Here is an 18,238-nt window from a genome sequence, read left to right on the forward strand (position 1 = left end):
CAGGCTTTGGTCTTGTTTTATTCAACCCCACGTTTCCAAAAGTACCTCGAGATGCACATCAGCACAGCAGTCCAGGGTCCACGGTGGGGCCGGGTGCTGCCAGCGGCGAGCGGGGCTGGGGGCCATGTCTCCAGTGTCCTGGCAGGGCCCTAGGTGCGGTGCCGGCGGGGGACAGCGAGGAGCCGGCGGAAGGCGGCACGGAAGTCCCGGTTGAAGAGGGTGTAGATGAGGGGGTTGAGGCTGCTGTTGCAGTAGCCGATCCAGAAGAAGAAGTTGAAGAGGGGCTTGGAGACACGGCAGCCCTCCCCGCAGACAGCCCCCAGGCTGTAGGTGAAGAAGAAGGGAAACCAGCACAGCACGAAGGCCCCCATCACCACAGCCAGCACGACAGTGAAGCGCCGCTCCCGCGCCTGCACCAGTCGCCACCGGCACAGCAACACGCTCTGGTGCTGGCTCCGGCGCCGCCAGTCCGGCATCCTGACTCCTGGCCCCTTCTTGCTGGTGCCGGCGGGGCGCGGGGCGCGGGTGGCAAAGAGGGCCGCTGTCCGCCGGGCGGTCAGGTGGTAGATACGGCAGTAGACGGCGACCATGACGAGGCAGGGAGCGAAGAAAGAGGCGGCGCAGGAGGCCAGCACATACCAGGTCTCCTGGCTCAGCTGGCATTCCCGGTCCCCTGGCTGGGCCCGCAGGAGCGGTGGCAGTGCCACCAGGGCCGCCGCCGCCCAGACTGTCCCGATCATCCCCTTCACCCGCCCGGGGCTGCGGCGCAGGTTGAGCCGGGCTGCCCGGGTGACAGCCCAGTAGCGGTCGAGGCTGATGGCACAGAGGTGCCCGATGGAGGCGGTGCAGAGCAGCACGTCCAGCGCCAAGTACAAGCTGCACCACAGGCCGCCAAAATACCAGTAGCCCATCACCTCGTTGGCCAGCGAGAAGGGCAGGACGAGGACGGCCACCAGGATGTCCGCCGAGGCCAGGGACACCAGGAAGAGGTTCTGCGGGGCCCGCAGGGCCCGGCTGGTAGAGACGGCCACCACCACCAGCGCATTGCCCACCAGCGTGGCCAGCAGGACAGCGAGGGCGGCCAGCAGGATGAGCCCCGTGGCCGCAGGCGAGTGCGGGGCGCTGCTGGCGCCGCTGCCATTACCGGAGGCGTTGGGGAGGGTGCTGGCTGGCTCCATGCTGGCCCGGCCCCTCAGGCAGATGAAGCCCCATGGGGCTGCCCTCTGCCGTGCACGCCCCACTTACCGGCCCCACCGCACCTCGTGGAAAAGCCCCGGCATCACTGAGTCCCCAGGGGGACGTCCCAGCCGCCACCGCTCCCGTACTGACCCGGTCTGGTGGCAAGACGGAGGTTGTCCTGGCCCGGTGGCCACCCGGCCAGTCATGCGGGGCGGCGGCAGTGCTGGGAGTCCTGAAGCGGCTCCCACGGCAGCCCCGCTGGCTCTGCTGGTCCCAGCCCGGGAGGGAGGGCGGGCGGGAAGGAGGGAGGGAGGGACGGGCTGATATCGCTGGCAGGAGCCCAAGCATCTGTGGGCAGTGGGAAAAGCGGTTATTGCCAACACTTAAAGGGCTCCTGCCAGGGTCACCACAGCAGGTGGGCTCCTGCCGTGGGCATCAGGGTACCCGGCAGGCCAGGGGCGCTGCCTGACCACGCCAAGTCGACATCCCGCTGAGCCCCAGCCCAGCAGCACCACAGCACCTCGCCAGCTGCCCCGTGCTGTGCCCGGTTCACCGACACACTGCCGTGACACCGAGCAGTGCTGCACGGACCCTGCCAGCTCAGCCCTCCGGGGACGAGGCAGACGGAGGAAAATGCTGCCTGCGGCACGTCGGTACAGGATGGCTGCAAACCACAGGCACAGGGTTCAGCTGCAGCATCATCAGCGTGTGCCCCCACAGCCCCGGCAGCGCATTTGGTGCATCCCCGATGCCGGGCACCCGTATGGGGCCGGGCTGTGCAGTGGCGGTGTATGGATGTGGGGGCGGATGGTGGGTGACTGGCACCTGCGGCTCCGGCTGCAGCTCTGGCAGGGTTTGCAGAGACAGGAGCCAAAGAGACACACACCCCGGGCGCGGGCGCTTGGCATTTATTAGACACCAGCTGAGTGGGGACGGCAGAAACTGGGTGGCCACGGGAACAGCGGCCCGGTGTCTGGTGCCGGCTAGAGCCGGGTGGCACCATGCAGGGACAGGCAAGGGGAGCCCACCCGGATGGCGGGGCTGGGCACCTCCTCGGGGTAGGAGAGCGCAGGGTTGTCCAGCCCCAGCCTGGCCTTGTCATGGGGAGGGCCCTCGCGCTCCTCCCAGCCCTCGGGGCTGCGGCAGCGGTCGGTGCAGCAGAGGGTGGCCCGGGTGATGAGCCGGTCGAGGGGCTGCAGCGAGTGCATCCAGGCGGGGAGGAAGTCCCAGGTCTGCAGCCATTTGGGCAGGCGGCCGGGGCTGCGGGCCTGCAGCGCGTTCACCAGCCCCACAAAGAAGAAGAGGCCGAGGAAGGGTGCGCCCACCCCCAGCAGCGCCTGCCAGCCCGCCATGGAGATGCCGAAGATGAGGGAGGGCAGCAGGAGGAAGCAGACAATGAGGTACAGCACAGCGAACCAGCGGTACTTGGCCGTGCGCTCGCCCAGCGCCTTGGCCATGCGGATGGGCAGGCGGGTGAAGGGCAGCGGGTACCACAGCAGGATGCCGGAGATGTTGAAGAAGAAGTGGCAGAGGGCGATCTGCAGGGATGGCATCCCCATTGGGCCAGGCATGCAGGCTTCCCCCAGCCCCTGTCTTGCCTGATGTCCCCCCGCCAGCCCAGCCATGGCCCTGGGCTGCCCGTACCTGGAAGGAGCTGGCCAGCTTGTCCCCTGGGCTGGCCAGGGCGGCCAGGATGGCAGTGGTGGTGGTGCCGATGTTAGAGCCCAGGGTCAGTGGGTAGGCGCGCTCTATGCTGATCACCCCCAGGCCTGCGGGAGAGGCACCCCATCCCGTTCCATCGCTCCTCGCCAGTGCCATCCCCACACTCTCCCAGGGAGGCACGGCTCCTCCCACACCTCTGAGCGCCCCAGCACCCATGGGCCATCGTTGGGGGGACCAGCACATGCCAGGGGACCAGGCTTGGCCGGGACTCACCGATCAGGGGTGTGATGGCTGAGGTGAAGACAGAGCTGCTCTGCACCACGAAGGTCATCCCAGCGCCCACCACCATGGCGAAGTACCCCGTAAGCCAGCTGAGCGGGTGTGGGAGGTCTGCCACAGCATGGCCACGGGCACAGGCATGGACACAAGCATGGCCACGGGCACAGGCATGGACACAAGCATGGACACGGGCATGGACACATCAGCTGGGAGCAGCCCAGAGCTCCTACATGGTGCTGGGAAGGGGGCTGTGGGGCCAGGCTCTGGTTATGGTGTCAGGCTGTGGGTATGGGGCCAGCCTGGTGGCTGGTGGCTGGGATGGCTGGGGAAGGAGGATGTGGACACCAGGAGGCCATGACATCTATAAGCAGAGTGGGGATCCGGGGCAGGCAAGGGACATGGGGGCCCAGGCAGGGATGGGGGTTAGGGGCAGCCAGGGATGGGTCTGAGAATGGCAGGTGGGGCTGGGGCTGGGGCTGGGTGTCCATGGGGCAGGGGGGGTCCCATCCCACTCATCCCACGGCGGTCCCCATCCCACTCACCAGTGTTGATGACCTTCTGGATGGCTTTGGCTACCTGCCCCTTGAGCAGGGAGTTGAGGAGTTTGACCAGGAGGATGAGGCAGGTGCAGAGCACGACGAGGGACCCAGCCAGCAGCACCAGCCCCACGGCCAGGTCGGGCAGCGGTGTGTCGGTGAAGAGGTGCTCGCCTGCCCCACAGCACGGCTGGACGAGGGGCTGGGGCCGGCCCAGCCCCACTCACAAACCTGCCTCCCCCCCAGCCAGCCCCACACCTGGACCCCAGCCCCAACATCTCCCAGCCCCGCCCCCCATCATGACTCCATCCCCATGCCCAGCACCTGTCCATCCCACATGAAGCCCCCCAGCCCCACTTGCACCTCCCCAGCCCCATGCCCCGTGCCCCCCACACCTACTCACACTTCTCCCTGGTGACATTGTGGAGGCTCTCAATGCCCTTAGTGCTGCAGTGGCCAGGGGCTGTGCAGTTTGGGAGGGTCCCAAGCCCCACGGCGGCCGTCTGCAGGGAGAGGGTGGGCTGCAGCCGGCTCCACAGCACCCTCAGCCAGTCCCTGCCCATGACCCACCCTCCATGGATCATTTGGTGGCCCCAGCAGGGCCACGGGCCCCTCACCTGTGCAGGTGCGTGGCCACACCAGACACGGATGAGGCTCCGGTTGCGCAGGCTCTCGTCCCCTGTTGCAATGCCCGTGATCACTGACTTGTCCAGCTGCAACAACACACATGTTGGAGAGGGTCCTTGGGGGCTGACAGCACCCCTGCCTCGGGGACATCTTTGCTGGGATGGGGACACCACTGCCAGCCTGGGGACACTTGGACACAACCACCATCAAAGGGACACCAGCGGTGGGGACAACACCACGAGCACGGGGACACCCATGCTGGGGTACCACCACCAGCCTGGGGACACCATGGCTGAGGAGACCTGGATGATGAGCTTGGTGAAGGGCTCTGTGATGATCTTCAGCAGGTCAGGGGCGTCGTTCCCACTACGGATGTTGAAGGTGGCCACGACCAGGTGGGTGACGTGGTGCAGGTACCCGCTCACCACCTCCAGTGGCAGCAGGACCAGCACCGACAGCCAGTTGAAGCAGTCGTGCACCGTGGCACCAGCGAAGGCCCTGCGTGGAGGAGCCCATTGGCATGGGGTGGCCCCCAGGCAGCAGCCCCTCCAGTCCCCTCTGCCCCGACCAGCTCTCACCGTTTGAACTCACTGCGGTCGCCAGCCTGCATGAGGGCCACGATGGTGTTGGTGACAGAGGTGCCAATGTTGGAGCCCATGATGATGGGGATGGCAGAGCGCACCTCCAGCACTGGGGACAGAGAGGCCCACTAGCCCTGCGTGGCCCAGCTCGGGGTGACCCCATCCAGCCACCCCATCCCCCAGCCTCAGGTCCCGGGGAGCCCCATGGGCGCACTCACGCCCCGAGGAGACCATGCTGACAATGATGGAGGTGGAGGTGGAGGAGCTCTGCACCAGCACGGTCACCAGGATGCCCACCACCAGCCCAGCCACGGGGTTGGAGAGGATGGCGTTGTCCTTGAAGATGTCCCCGGCCACCTTGCCTGCGAGAGAGCGTGAGCGGCAGGGTGCTGGCACGGTGGGTGTCACCAGCCGCCCACGTGCCCCCACCACCCTACCTCCGGCCAGCTGGAAGGCAGAGCTGAGCACGTCCAGGGAGCACACAAAGAGGTACAGGAACCCGAACATCAGGGGCACCTTGAGAAGGGAGACACAGATGGACTGGACCCTGGCCCAGCACCCCAGCTCTGCGCAAGACAAGAGAGAGTGTTAAATGCCGGCCGCAGCATGGCCCTGGCTCCCCGGGCTCCCGCAGCCCCACACCGTCCTCCTGTGCCCCCGGTGGGATGGGGCTCATGTCCCCAGCCGTGCCACCACTCCCTGGGCCCCCTGCACATCCTCCCACTCTGAAGCGCCTTGTGCCGACTGCCCCCGTCACCCCTCAGGTCTGCCCATGGCACCCTGGGCACCCTGCTGGCAGGCAGCCCACCACGCTTGGGGTCTGGCTAGGGTGCCAGCATGAGGACTGGCATGGCGGGGCAGCTGGGAGGAATTGCTGCCAGTCCCAGCGGCAAAGCTTGGGCTCTCCTGGCACCCCATGCCCCCCCTGGGTGCCTCCGGCAGGCCTACAGAGTGCTCCCCAACCTGGGTACATCGTGCCTTGGGGTGCACCACCCGGCGATCTCACCTGGCTTCTGCAGCTCGTCCAAGCCCAGCCGGGGCCCCTGCCAGGGCAGCGCCTCCAGCTCGTACCGCTCCCTGCCCTCGCCCAGGCGCCCCGGGGAGCCAGGGCAGGGGAAGCCATGGTCAGGGCAAGGCACCGCACCGACGGTGAAGGGGCAGGTGTGGGCACCCGGCAGCCGGTGCAGAGCTGGGGAGAGGGGGCACCCGTGTTATGGCCCCATCCTTGCGGGGACCCCCCTGCAGAGGAGAGCAGGGCACCGCCCGGGCCAGGGTCCAGCCAGAAGCGGAACTGAGCCCGGCGGGGTGAGGAAGAGGAGGATGAGAAGGGCTGGGGGCACCTACCTTGGGGGCTGGGGCAGTAGGCGAACTGGGGCCCGTGCACCACCCTTCCTCCCCGCACCGGGCAGCGGGGCAGGGCCGGGCTCTCCCTCTGGAAGGGCAGCATCGCTCCTGCTGAGGCTGAGCGGAGGCGGCCGCGTGTCACCACGGCAGAGCCACGGATGGCTGTGCCATGCCGACCACTACCAGCCCCCAGAATCCCTGTGGTGCTGGCACCACTGAGAAGGACCATCCCATCACCCAAAAGTCCCCTGGGCCACCGGCCACTGCCGTGCCACACCAGCAAGCTCCCTCAAGGGCAAGCAGCCCGGGCAGAGGGGACACGGGGAAGGGACCCCTCCTGCCCAGGGCCCTGCTCACCTGGGGCTGGCCGGGCACTCAGGGCAGCGCCATGTCCACATGCCACATCCACGCGTCCCTCCAGCGAAGTGGCCCGCAGGGCACTGCGGCCCTTTATATGCACGACAAGAGCAAAGTCTAAGGAGACCCACATTGCCCCTCGCCTCCGCTCACCGCTCACCTCCTCCCCAGAAATTCCTGCAGTTAATGGGTAACCCTGCGGCATCCTGCGTCAGCTGCGGCTCCAGGGCGGGATGGGGCACGCGCCCCTAGGGTACCGTGCTGCCGGCACACCCCGCCTCGCCTGCCTGAGGCTCGGCATCGTCCCTGGGCAAGCAGCAGCCGGTGTGGTGGGGAGCGAAGCCAGGGCAGTGCTGGAGAACAGTGCCTGAGGGGCAATGCTGGAGCAGCCTCAGCTCTCCATCACTTGGTGCCAGGTGCTTCATCCCCTGCACAAGAGGAAGAGGAGGAGGAGAAGGGCTCGGTGCTGGTGCTGCTGGGGTGTCCCAAACCAGAGGTGAGGCCACACACACATCCACCATCATGTGGATGTGTGGCAGCGGAGTCATCTAAGCATCAGCCGTGAGGGACCTGGCCCTGCCCAGGGCATGCGCCGTCCTCGCCACCAGGGCGTTGGCGGTGGGTTACATCAGCATTGGCGCAGTCCCTGTGTCCTGTCGCTGGTGGTGACGGTGGCACGCGGCCCAGCTCAGCCCGTGCCAGCGGCTCAGCGCAGAGCAGCCGGCAGCACTGTGAGGGCTGCGTGGGGCAGAGCCCGCGTCTTCCCAGCATGTGCGATGCCGGGGCGGGCAGGAGCGGAGCGACACCAGTGTTGCCATCACCACCTCCTTGACACCGTTTATCATTACCCGCTGTTTACGCACCTCCGGCCAAGTTTCCATCCACCCATGAGGCACCCGGCCAGCTCGCATCCACGTCTGTCCAGGGGAGAGCCAGGGGCAAAGGCCCCTCCATCCCTGGCACCTGTGGGGAGTGGGGCACGGGGGGGCCGCGCGGCTGTCACGTCCCCATTCCTCTGGGACCAGGCACTCCTGGGTCCCACCACCACGGACAAGCCAGCCACGATTGTATGGGGGGAGCAAGTGGAGATTCCTTGGGTATCCCAGGGTGCTCAGGGGCAGCCTGGGGACATGCCAGCCTGAGGGCCTCCCTGCCACTGCTGGAGCATCACCGAGCCTCTGCCAAGTCACAAACCAACGGAGCTGAATGCTCAGGAGCTGCCATGGCAGGGGACATGTCCTGCCTCTGTGGGGGCCCGGGGACTCTTCTGACACTTGTCTGCGGACAGCGGCACCCGCAGAGCCCCGTGCCAGGCTGCAGCGGGCAGGAGGCTGGTGTCCACGCTTGCCCTGTGCCCAGGGGCTCTTGGCCAGCTGCCCCCACAATCATTAACCCAGTGAGGCCCTGGCAGCTCCGGCTGTCACTCATTGACAGGGTCGGGGCTGAAGTCCTTGGCCGTGCTGGCCCGGCAGCTTCCCCTACACCATCAGCGGTGCCGGGAAAATAAGCTCCTGGCACTGCCCCTTGCTGCCGGGCAGGGTGGCACTGGGGCCAAGGGCTGGCTCCAGCCCTGCCCTGGCCCCAGGGGGCTCCATGGGGTATGGGGGGGCTGGGGGGACATTGCTGCCGGGAAAAGCACCGTGCGGCCTCGGTAGCAGAGGAAGGAGAGGGACGCGCGTCCAGGCAATGCTCTTTATTTCCCCCGGTTTCACACCACAGATGGGACTGAGCAGCACCATGGAGACACAGGGGGGCTCTGACCGGGGGCCACGGGGCCGCAGTCAGCCACAGCAGCGTGGGGCTGGGTGGACATGCCCCTCGTTCCTGGGTGAGCCCTGGGGCTGCCCTGGGCCACCCCTCTGCCTCTGGCTGGGCAGTGGTGACAGAGCGGTGACCCAGGGAAGGGCCCCGGCACACACGGACGATGGAGGGATCTCCTGGCTGCTGTCAGGGGGCTGTCTCCATCACAGACTGGGTCTGGGACCTCTGGGAACATGGGGCTGCCAGAGGTGGGGACCCGCAGGGCACAGCCAGGTCCGGCAGAGCTGGTCTCAAGGTTACAGCCCAGCACAGCTGCCGGCAGGGATGACAGGCTGGGCACACGCTGGGTACCTGCACACCAGGCTGAGATGCTCAGCACCCAGGGGTGCTGCATTCCTCTGGCACCAGGCAGGCCTGTCCCCAACAGCTGAGCACCTGCAGCCCCAGCCGGGCTGGGGCAGGGGACCTACGGGGATCCGCTCCTGCGGGTCGCTTCAGCAGCTGGCCACGCAGGGTCTCCCTGCGGGGAGGAGGAAGGCTTCTTTAGCATGACCTGCTGGCTCTGCCTCTGTCTGCTCGGGGCAGGAACCAGGTGCCCTGCTCCACAATGGCAGTGCTATCATGGCACGATCAGGCCCAGCCACGCTCACGCGACACAGATGGTAACAAGCTGCCTTGGGCACAGGCTGGCAAGGGCCATGCTCACCCTCCCCAGGAGGGGTAGACCTGCACATCAGCAACGGGGGAAGCCCTGTTCCTGTGGGTCAGGAACCAGATCCAGCCCTCAGCTTCGGACACGTGTTCTCCTGACCCTGCCTGCCCACAGCACCGGGGTTCGGGGCTGGAGCCTGCCTTGCCATCCCACCCACCCTCTCTATCCCTCACACCCTTTGGTTGAAAGGGTGCTTTCCCCACCTGAACAGTCAGCGGGGCTGTGCCAGCCCGGCACAGGCAGGATTTGCTGGGCGGGCAGCTCTGCTGCAGGCAGAACAGGCAGAGGCACTTGGCAGGACAGTGCCAGGCATGCGTGGGATGTTGCAAAGTGCTTTGCAACGGGGGTTCAAACTATGTACAGGACTCCCTTGACGTGCACCAGGATGTGACCCCACCGAGGGGCATGGCAGCTGCTCAACCACTCACAGCGACACGACACGACAGTTTGAGACAGGACGTGGACGAATCTGCGGTCCAGGCAGTGTTGGCGGTGCAGGGCAGGGGCTGGTCAGACCCCGTGTTGGACCCCGGCATGGCCCGGGGGTACCACGTGCCAGGTGTGGACGTGCAGCAGGACTCATCGGAGCTCGTGGTTGACCGGAGGCTGAGCCAGCGCAGGCTCTGTGGGCTGAGGATGGCCGTTTCCCTCAGAGCCTGGGTGAGGGGCGCGGGGCTGATCCGACCCTTCGCAGGCACTGTCATCCTGCCCAGGGAGCTGGAGGAAGTCAGGCAGGACCAGGTCCTCCTTGGAGAGCAGCCCACGCTGGTCATTGGCCCGGCAGCTCTGAGCACGGTTCAGCAGCTCCACCAGACCTGGGGGAAATGCAGGTCACGCACCTGAGCCTAGCACTCGGGCTCCTGTCCTAATGCCTTGTCTGCTCTGTCCACCTGACATGACCCTGAACATCTCCCAGGCACAGCACCTGCACCTTCTCCCTGCTCCATGCCAGCACCCATGGGACCCTGCACCCATCCCCAGCAGACTGGGACCCTGCATCCCTCATCCCGTGTTTTGTCCCAGCCCCTCAGGTTTCAGACACGCCAGATCTCACCTTCCAGGTCATACGTGCGGCGGTTCAGGTTCATGGCAGCTGAAGACTGGGGCCGGGAGAAGGAGGAGGGCATCTCCCACAGTGTGTCGGGCTCTGCTCCTGTCAGGCTTCCCTCCTGCAATGAGCAGCCCAGGCCTCAGCGATGGGGCAAGGAGGCAGTGCTCCCCCAGCCCACATCCCCATCGCCCTCCTGCAGCCTGGCTCCCACCTCGGCACCTGCAGCCCAGCCCTGCAGCATGTGCCAGGGTCGCAGCAGGGCATACCTTCCCCACAGACCATGGCAGCAGCCGTGGGGACATCTCCGACCGGGATGGTGGGATATTGAGCTCACCTCGCTCCGGAGCGGGGAGGGGGCGGCTGCAGCCTCGGCGCTCTCTGTCACTCGCATGTCTGCAAGGTAAGTGATGCTCAGTGCCCCTTACCCGGCCAGTGACAGGATGGAGACCATCCCAGGGAGCAGGAGCTATGGCCAGCAAAATGCAGCCTGGCCCTGTGAGCGCTCAGGGCGGGGGGGGGGCACATGGCCTGGGAGGGGGACACAGCTTGGAGGGGAGGACACTTTACCAGCCAGCGTTTCCAGGACGAGTTTCTGAGCAGCCACCGTGCTGACCAGCTTCTCCAGGTCCAGGGCAGCTGGCTCACCTTGCTGCAACGGGAAGAGCCAGCCAGTGTCACTCTCGCTGTGGCACAGCAAAGGTGGCCAGGCTGAGGACCTGTGATCTCGCCGGCCAGACCCTGCTGGGTCACAGGCTGCACAGTACAGAGCACACCCACCGATCCCTCCTGGCCCACGGCGGGGTGCCACGGCCCACCTCAAACACGGGTGACACTCCACAAGCTTGCAGGCTGCCCCCAGCATGGACCACTGCTCCCCACCACCTGGTCACTGCCAGCAGCCCCTGGCCCAAGCCCCAAACCGCCCCCCCCCCCGTCTCCACCCCCAGCATCCTGGCCGCAGGAGGCTGGGGCCATGCCCACCGAGGTGTGAGCCCTCACCCGCCGCAGCAGCGCCAGGTCCATGCTCATGCCGTACTTCCCCAGCACAGGCTGCAGCGCTTCCCGGATGCGCTTGGTTGACTTTGCCGTGATGCGGATGGTCTTATTGAGGGAGGAGATTTCCAGCCTGCAGAGGAGAAGAAGAGGCTCTCTGCAGGCAAACACGGACAGGCAGGACAGGCAGGGGCAGAGCCAGGGCTTTCGGGACTGCCTGGGGGGTTGGGTGTGGGGCACCACGGGTGGCCACACATGATGTGGACCGGACATGTGGGCAACAGCATCAGCCCCGAAGCTCCCACTCACTCAAAGCTTATCCTGTTCTCCAGCTTCACCTCCTGGTCTGCCAACACAGAGCACTCCTGGTCCAGCACCAGCGCTTTCTGCAAAAGCCAAATGATCAGGAGAGAGCAAGCAGAGCGGCATGTGGTCCCAGCCCAGGGATGGTCTGGCTGGCAGGAGCCCCCTCTCACCCCTGCCCGCCCTACCTGCTCATTTCCCACCAGGTAGACCTTGATGTCGGGGAGGCTGAAGCCGCGCTTCTCGCATATCCCCGCCAGCATGTCGCGGATGGAGTGGCCGGGCCGGACAGAGGCCAGTGAGGCCGTGCCGTCAGGCAGGTACACGCAGCAGTACTTCATGGGCTTGGCCGGCAGCTCTGCCTCACTGCCCCCCAGACTCTTCCGATGGCCCTGCAGGAGGGATGCGGCAGGATGAGCACAGCCAGTGGCAGCGTGATGCTGCAGGCCCAGCACGGCAATGACTCACCTCCGTCCAGAGGCTGGCGGCTGTGCTGGCCGAGGACAGGAAGCCCAGGTCCAGGCTGGCGGAGGAGTTGAGCGAGCCCTGGGACTCCCGCCACAGCATGGCGCTCCCACCGCCTTCTCCCCCATCTAGGACAGACAGAGGGATGGTGGTGAGGACCGTGGGCACCCTTCAGGGGCAACACGGCCCCTCTGCCTCACTTGGCACAGCACCTACCTGCCCAGGAGGGCTCCCGCCGCTCTCCCTTCCTGAAGGACCGGCGGGGGCTGCGGTTGGCACCACTGCCTGCTGTCTCCACACCCAGCGGCAGGGACTTGCCCAGCTTCAGCTTCGACTTCTGGGGCGAATGGAAAAGCATCTCAGCGTGGAGACATCCAAGGCTGCCCCTTCCCTTTCGCCGGTTCCCCGAACTGCTTGTCTGTCCTCAGCCTGGGGCTGGGTTTGCTCCAAGCAGCAGGGAAGGGACCCATCACCGTTTTCTCAGGCCAAGGTACAGGTCCCCGTCCCCCCTTCCCACCCCACTCACCTTGCTGAGGTCAGGCGGGGGGCTGCTGCTGCGGGAGTGAGGCCGCAGGTCGGGCAGGGGCTGCCCCTGGCTCTCTGCCCGCAGGCAGGCCTGGTAGAGTGGGGATTTCACAAAGCGCGTGTAGCTGTCGAACTTCATCAGGTTAAAGATCTGCAAAGGGAGGATGCGTGTGCTTAAGACCCCTGCCCACCTGCAGCTCAGTCTGGCCACTGCCCCGTGACATGGCCCCACGGCGACAGCAGCGATGCTGAGTGATGTGCAGGGTGGTCCCGCAGCCTTTGTCCTGTGGGTGGGGTGGAGCACGGGTGCTGCTCGTACCTGGAGCTGCTGGATGCGAAACATGTCTGGGGAGGGGGTGGCCAGCATGTCCTCCCCAATCCAGGCCTGCTTGTCGATGTTCACAGGACTGACTGAGTGGCTGGAGAGGAACTCATCGTAGATTCGCCGTGCCTCCTGGGCCAGCTGGGGGAGTGGGGGGGTTAGGCCGGGACCAGAAGCCCCCTCCTCACTGCTACCCTGTGGGGAGCCCCTGGCTCACCCCATGGAGCCACCTGAGTCCTGAGGGGCCAAGTGACCCCTGGGACCTGCTCGATGGGCATCAGAGCCAGCTGCCTCCACCCAGCACCAAGCTCTGGGCACAAGACACCGGTCTCTCTGTGGAGGTACAGCCCAAAGTAGGAACTGTCCCCCTGCAGCCGCATGACTCTGTCCCCACAAGCCCCCATCTAGCTCTCTGCCCTTGCTCTCTTGTCCTCCCAGCAGCACTCTCCACCCTCTGGCCACCCTGGGCTGGAGAAGCATGTCCTGCTCCATGGGGCAGGCAGTCCCAGCTGTGGCTTTTCAGATGCACATCACATCCATATCCTTATCACTCTCACAAGACACCCCAGCCAGCTCAGCCTCCCAGAACAGGGGTCTGCCAGGACCCTGGGACATGCAGGCACGACAGCTGCCTCTACCTCTGCCCACGTCCCTCCCAGCACCTGTGTGACCCAGGCTCAGCCACACCATGGCTGCACGGAGGCCCGTACCTGCTGCGTGTCACTGGCCGGGATCTGCTGGAAGCGCTCACATGCCTGCCAGAAGTAAACGTTTTCGGCGCTGAACTCCTTCTTGAGGAACTCCTGCAGGGCAGAGAGAGCTGCTGGCCTGGCCGGCACCGTGGCTGTGGGATGGCCAGTTGCCAACAGTGGATGGGAGCAGGGACCAAGGTCTGGGCTGTGGCACTCACAGTGAAGTAGGTGACGGCCACGCGGTCCTGCAGCAGCGTCTCGAAGGATTCAGCCCAGCTGACCACAGACCCCTGTGAGGAGCCGCAGGTGGCTGGCGGTCCCGGCAGGCTGTTCACGCTGTGGTTGCTGCCACGGGCCCTGGAGGCGTTTAACTCTGAGAGAGAAAAAGCATCATTCCCCTGTCGCCAGCAGCCCCCTGTATATGCAGCAAGTTCATCCGCTCCATCCTGATCGGACCCAGCGAGCCCTCAGGTAGGGAACTCCAGGAGCATCACAGCAGCATTCTCAGCAGATTGAGCACCATGATGCCACAGCTGGCACCTTCCAGCGTGACAGCCCTCCCTGCCAGCACTGGCTGTCCTCCCCAGGGAGGGCGTGGGGAAGGCACCCAGCCGGCGAGGGAAAGCAGGGTGGAAGGGGACACGGGGGGCACACGGCATGGAGGGAAGCTCGGAGGATGGGTAGAGGTGCCTGAACTTACCTTCTCTGCGCCTCTGGCCATGATGAGGAACAAACCCAGCGAGAGGAAGGCACAGAAAGTGTCATCCCTAGCTCCCAACCCCAAGGAAACCCTCCCTCGGGAAAACGCAAGGTGACCATGCATTCAAATGGAGTCCCTCTGTCAAAAAGACGGAAGTTCCCAAGGGCAACTCCAGCTTTTGAACTGGTTTGGCTGGTGAGCAACTGGGAGCAGAGGGTCATTTGCCAGAGAAGGTGAAGGTATGCAAGCAGGGCTCTCCCAGCAAAGCCAGCAGGAACAGAGGAGGCGGCAGGTTGCTGCTTTGCCAGGCTCCCTGCCCTTCTCCTCCTGTCCAAAACACAGGGTAACTGTGCACACCCTGTGCATGCAGGTGGGAAGAGCAGCCACCGGCACCCCGTGCTGGAAGGATCCTGCAGCAGGGCCGAGACGGGCGAATGGGCCATCTGAGATATCCAATGCACAATGAGAGACAGACAGACAGACTCACTCCCTCAGGGAACCTGGGGCTGGCTGGTACCCAGGTTCTGCTTGCCCTGGGAAGCCTCTCAGCCCCCAGCACCCAAGGGTGCCAGCTGAGCAGCCAGAAGGGAGGGACAGGCGACATGGGGCTCTGCAGGAGGGATGGGGGGATATGGGGAGTCCCTGGCAAAGGGCTTAACCTGGCAATGTGGGGGCCCAGCCATGCACCCGCCCACAGCACAGCCTGTGCTGACACAGGACCTGGCTCTCTGCTGGCTCCTTGCCCCTGGCACCAGGCTGACTGTGGGCTTCCCCCTCCCCTGAAGACGATGCTGGCCTCCCGTCCCAGAGCAAAGAACAGCCTTACCTCCATCAGACACAGCCGGGCCCTGCGGGGGTGGAGAGAAGAGAGGTGAGAGGGGGCACACAGCATCTGCCAGCCCAGTGGAGCGGTACCCGGGCAGGTGGCAGCTTCAGGGCAAGCCCAGTCCAAACCCAGGAGCTACGGACATGGGCTGCCAGCAAACACTGCTCTGGTGTTAGCTGCAACCAGGATGGCTGCCCCACGGCAGGGGCAGGACACGGGGCTCCCAGCCCAGGGGCAGCGAGCAGGGGTGGGGGGGTTACAAGGGGTGCGCAGCTTTTCTCCCACCTCCCGTGCATCTACTGCCCTGGGGCCAGGCCGGCAACTGGGAAAGGGCAGACGCTATCAGATGTAACCCTGCCACTGCTGCCTGGGGAGGAGAGAAGCAGCCTCCCCGGCACAGGAAGAGGAGGGGAGGCGGGGAGGGAAGGAAGGACAACCACAGCCCTAGGCAGGCAAACTGCCTGCTCCCTCCTTCCTTGGGGCCTGAGGCTACTGGAGAGCAGATGCCCAAAACCGGGGACCAGGTCCTGCCAGAGCTGCCAGCCCAGGGCACAGCAGGACAGGGTGCCCTGCAGCATCCCCTGGGCCACCCCAGATACCTGCTGCGGGGATGTGGTACCCCAGGACCCACAGCAAGCAGGCAGATGGGCAGAGCCTCCACAGTCAAAGCCCAGCCAAGCACTCCCTGCACAGCGCTGCCTCTCATTGCCTGCCTGGGGCCACACTGAAGTGGTGCCCTTGACTTGGCTGGCCAGTGCCCCCCACCCTGCCAGCCCCACACACCCCAGCCTGTCCTGCCTCCTGCCCCAGCCCCACTATTCCACCCCTGCCTGTTCCTGCTACCCCACCCCATGTGCCGCTGCCATGCCCCTTACCCCAGCCCCACACATTCCAGCCCTGCCTGCCCACTACCCCAGCCCCACACACCCCTATCTTGTCATCTGCTTGCTCTTCCCCATCCATCCCTGTTGCCCACACCTGCATAGCTCTGCCCTGCTTGTGCCACCCAGTCCCATGCACCCCAGCACTGCTGACTCCTGTTTACCCCAGCCCCATACGTCACTGCTTGCCCATTACCCCAGTGCCATACATCCCCACTTATATCGCTGTCTCAGCCTCATAGACCCCTGCCTTCTCATTACCCCAGCCCCATATGTCCCTGCCTGCCTGTTACCCAGCCCCATATACCATTGCCTGCCCTAATACCCCTCTACATCTCTGCCTGCTGTGGATACCCAAGCCCCATACACCCCTGTCTGCACGTTACCCAGCCCCACACCCCCTGCCTGCCCGTTATCCTCTCCACACCCCTCTGCCTGCCCGGTACCCAGACCCATATCCCCCTGCTTGCCCGTTATCCGCCCCACATCCCGCTGCCTGCCCGCTACCTGGCCCCATACATCCCCCTGCCTGCCCGTTATCCGCTCCACACCCCCCTGCCTGCCCGGTACCCAGCCCCATACAGCCCCTGCCCGCCCGGTACCCAACCCCACGCCGCGCCGCCGGGCGGGGCCGCCCCGGGGGATGGGGACCGGCGCCCCGGGCCGGGCCGGGACTCACCATGCGGCCGTTGTGGACCAGCAGCAGCTTGGCCTTGCCCTGCATGCCTGGCACCGCCCGGCCGAGCGCGCTACCGGCGCGGCCCGCGGCCCCGCAGCATCCCCGGCCGGCGGCGCGGCGCGGCTCGCCCGGCCCGGCCCGGCCCGGCGCTCCCCGGCACTACCGCTTTCGGCTGCCACAGGAAGTGTCGCCATGGGAACCGAGACCGCAGCGGGGGGAGCGGAGCCGCCCTCCCGCCCCGCGCCGCCGCCGCCACCGGCCCCGGCACCGCCCCGGTGGGCACCGGCCCCGGCTCCGGGCCAGGAGGCGCCGCGTCCCTGCCCGCGTCCCCGTCCCCATCCCTGTTTCCATCTGCGTCTGTGACCCCATCACCATCCACATCCCCGTTCCCATCCCCACCTACATCCCTGTCCCCATCCCAATCCCTGTCCCCAGCCCCATCTGAATTCCCATCTACATCCCTGTCCCCATCCCAATCCCTGTCCCCATCCCTGTCCCCAGCCCCATCTGAATTCCCATCTACATCCCTGTCCCCATCCCAATCCCTGTCCCCATCCCTGTCCCCAGCCCCATCTGAATTCCCATCTACATCCCTGTCCCCATCCCAATCCCTGTCCCCATCCCCGTTTCTGTCCCTGTTTCCATCTGCATCCACATCCCCGTCCCCATCCCTATCCCTGTCTCCATCTGCATCTGTGACCCCATCACCATCTACATCCCCGTTCCCATCCCCACCTACATCCCTGTCCCCATCCCAATCCCTGTCCCCATCCCAATCCCTGTCCCCAGCCCCATCTGAATCCCCAACCAATCCCTGTCCCAACCCCCATCCCCATCCCACTCAGTCCCCATCGCCTGCGCGGCCTGTGCTGCCTTGGGGTCACCACCCCATTGCCATCACTCCCAGCAGCCTGGGCAGCCCCAGGGGGCTCCTCCCGGGCATCACATCACCCCAGGGAAGGGAGCTGCAGGGGCAGGGGGGCATCAGCACACCCAACGCACCCCTCCACCAGCCTGGTGCCACTTGCCCCGGTCACACCCGGCCGGGCACACAGCTGCCTCCCAGCCCCACGCCAAGCAGTGGGTCTGGGGGTGGCCCCCAGGGCCGTGCTGCTGCTGCTGCCGTTAGCGGCCGGCGTTCGGGGAGAGCTGCCTGTACCGCGGATGCCGGCAGAGCCTGGCACAGAGGAGTGGTGGACGTGCAGCCTGGAGTCACCAAACTGATGCCTAAGCAGTTTTGCCCATCTCCTAGGTCGGGGTTCCATGTTCATCAGCAACCACAAACCAGTCCAGGATATTTTAAGATATTTGTTAGGAAATATAAGTAACTAACAGTTACAGGATAAACCGCAGAACACCATGGCAACCCACTCATGGAAATGCTAATAACTGGGACGTAAGGTGGGTGATTAACCTATCAAAAGCAGAACCCTAACATTAAGTTGGGTGCAGATCTATGCAGAGAAAAATGAAGTGTTCCCACTGTGAACATGCACAAAAGCAGTATGGCATTAGCAGCCGCAGCCCTGGCAGGGTCTGCAGGCAGGGGGTAGTGGAGGGTGGCCCCCACTGCTGCCCCTCTGCCCCCCCGCCGCGGCACGGAGCAGCAGTGGGGTGGGGGGTGATCCTGCTTCTCCCCTTCCCTTTGTCGGAGCATAGCTGTGTTGTTTGGCTTGGCTTTGCAACGGGAGTTATAAATAAAAATGTCTCACCAAGAGTGCGTGACTCACGGTCCTCACCACAAGGATAACCTCTCTGCTAGG

The 18,238-nt window shown here is 65.5% G+C and overlaps 3 protein-coding genes across 4 annotated transcripts; all 3 read right to left on the reverse strand.

The window, feature by feature from the left end:
• On the reverse strand, positions 1-1,178 carry LOC143166023 (alpha-2Db adrenergic receptor-like). The gene has a single exon (XM_076350004.1). The coding sequence runs from the start codon at positions 1,176-1,178 to the stop codon at positions 150-152; it is 1,029 nt and encodes a 342-aa protein (XP_076206119.1). The 3' UTR covers positions 1-149.
• An 894-nt stretch (positions 1,179-2,072) lies between these two features.
• Positions 2,073-6,647, reverse strand: SLC34A1 (solute carrier family 34 member 1). Of its 2 annotated transcripts, XM_076350257.1 has the most exons (13): positions 6,566-6,647; positions 6,209-6,325; positions 5,871-6,053; positions 5,302-5,430; positions 5,083-5,226; positions 4,862-4,973; positions 4,586-4,781; positions 4,274-4,369; positions 4,060-4,159; positions 3,663-3,830; positions 3,115-3,231; positions 2,824-2,948; positions 2,073-2,717 (listed from the first exon to the last, which is right to left on the reverse strand). In XM_076350257.1, exons 2-13 carry the CDS (start codon positions 6,309-6,311, stop codon positions 2,163-2,165), a joined length of 2,028 nt encoding a protein of 675 aa, XP_076206372.1. In that variant the 5' UTR covers positions 6,312-6,325; positions 6,566-6,647; the 3' UTR covers positions 2,073-2,162. The 2 variants fall into 2 exon arrangements, with proteins under 2 accessions (XP_076206372.1, XP_076206373.1); XM_076350258.1 differs by lacking the exons at positions 6,209-6,325; positions 6,566-6,647 and having other exon boundaries at positions 5,302-5,380.
• A 1,596-nt stretch (positions 6,648-8,243) lies between these two features.
• Positions 8,244-16,669, reverse strand: RGS14 (regulator of G protein signaling 14). Its single transcript, XM_076350223.1, is given in 16 exon segments — positions 8,244-9,853; positions 10,093-10,207; positions 10,424-10,482; positions 10,657-10,738; positions 11,089-11,215; positions 11,392-11,468; positions 11,574-11,777; positions 11,854-11,978; positions 12,067-12,187; positions 12,377-12,526; positions 12,695-12,838; positions 13,408-13,500; positions 13,608-13,762; positions 14,916-14,937; positions 16,476-16,616; positions 16,619-16,669. Coding segments are annotated over 16 exon segments (1,902 nt in total). The 3' UTR covers positions 8,244-9,617.
• Positions 16,670-18,238: the final 1,569 nt, after the last annotated feature.

Source organism: Aptenodytes patagonicus, chromosome 12, assembly GCF_965638725.1.
Source record: "Aptenodytes patagonicus chromosome 12, bAptPat1.pri.cur, whole genome shotgun sequence".
NCBI lineage: Eukaryota > Metazoa > Chordata > Aves > Sphenisciformes > Spheniscidae > Aptenodytes > Aptenodytes patagonicus.

Excerpts from the sequence above, each read along its gene's own strand:
- LOC143166023 (XM_076350004.1), bottom strand. The coding sequence starts at position 1,178 with ATGGAGCCAGCCAGCACCCTCCCCAACGCCTCCGGTAATGGCAGCGGC.
- SLC34A1 (XM_076350257.1), bottom strand. The coding sequence starts at position 6,311 with ATGCTGCCCTTCCAGAGGGAGAGCCCGGCCCTGCCCCGCTGCCCGGTG. Across the intron at positions 5,431-5,870 it reads GGACGAGCTGCAGAAGCCAG|AGCTGGGGTGCTGGGCCAGG; the intron begins GTGAGATCGCCG and ends TGTCTTGCGCAG. Across the intron at positions 4,782-4,861 it reads GACCGCAGTGAGTTCAAACG|GGCCTTCGCTGGTGCCACGG; the intron begins GTGAGAGCTGGT and ends TCCTCCACGCAG.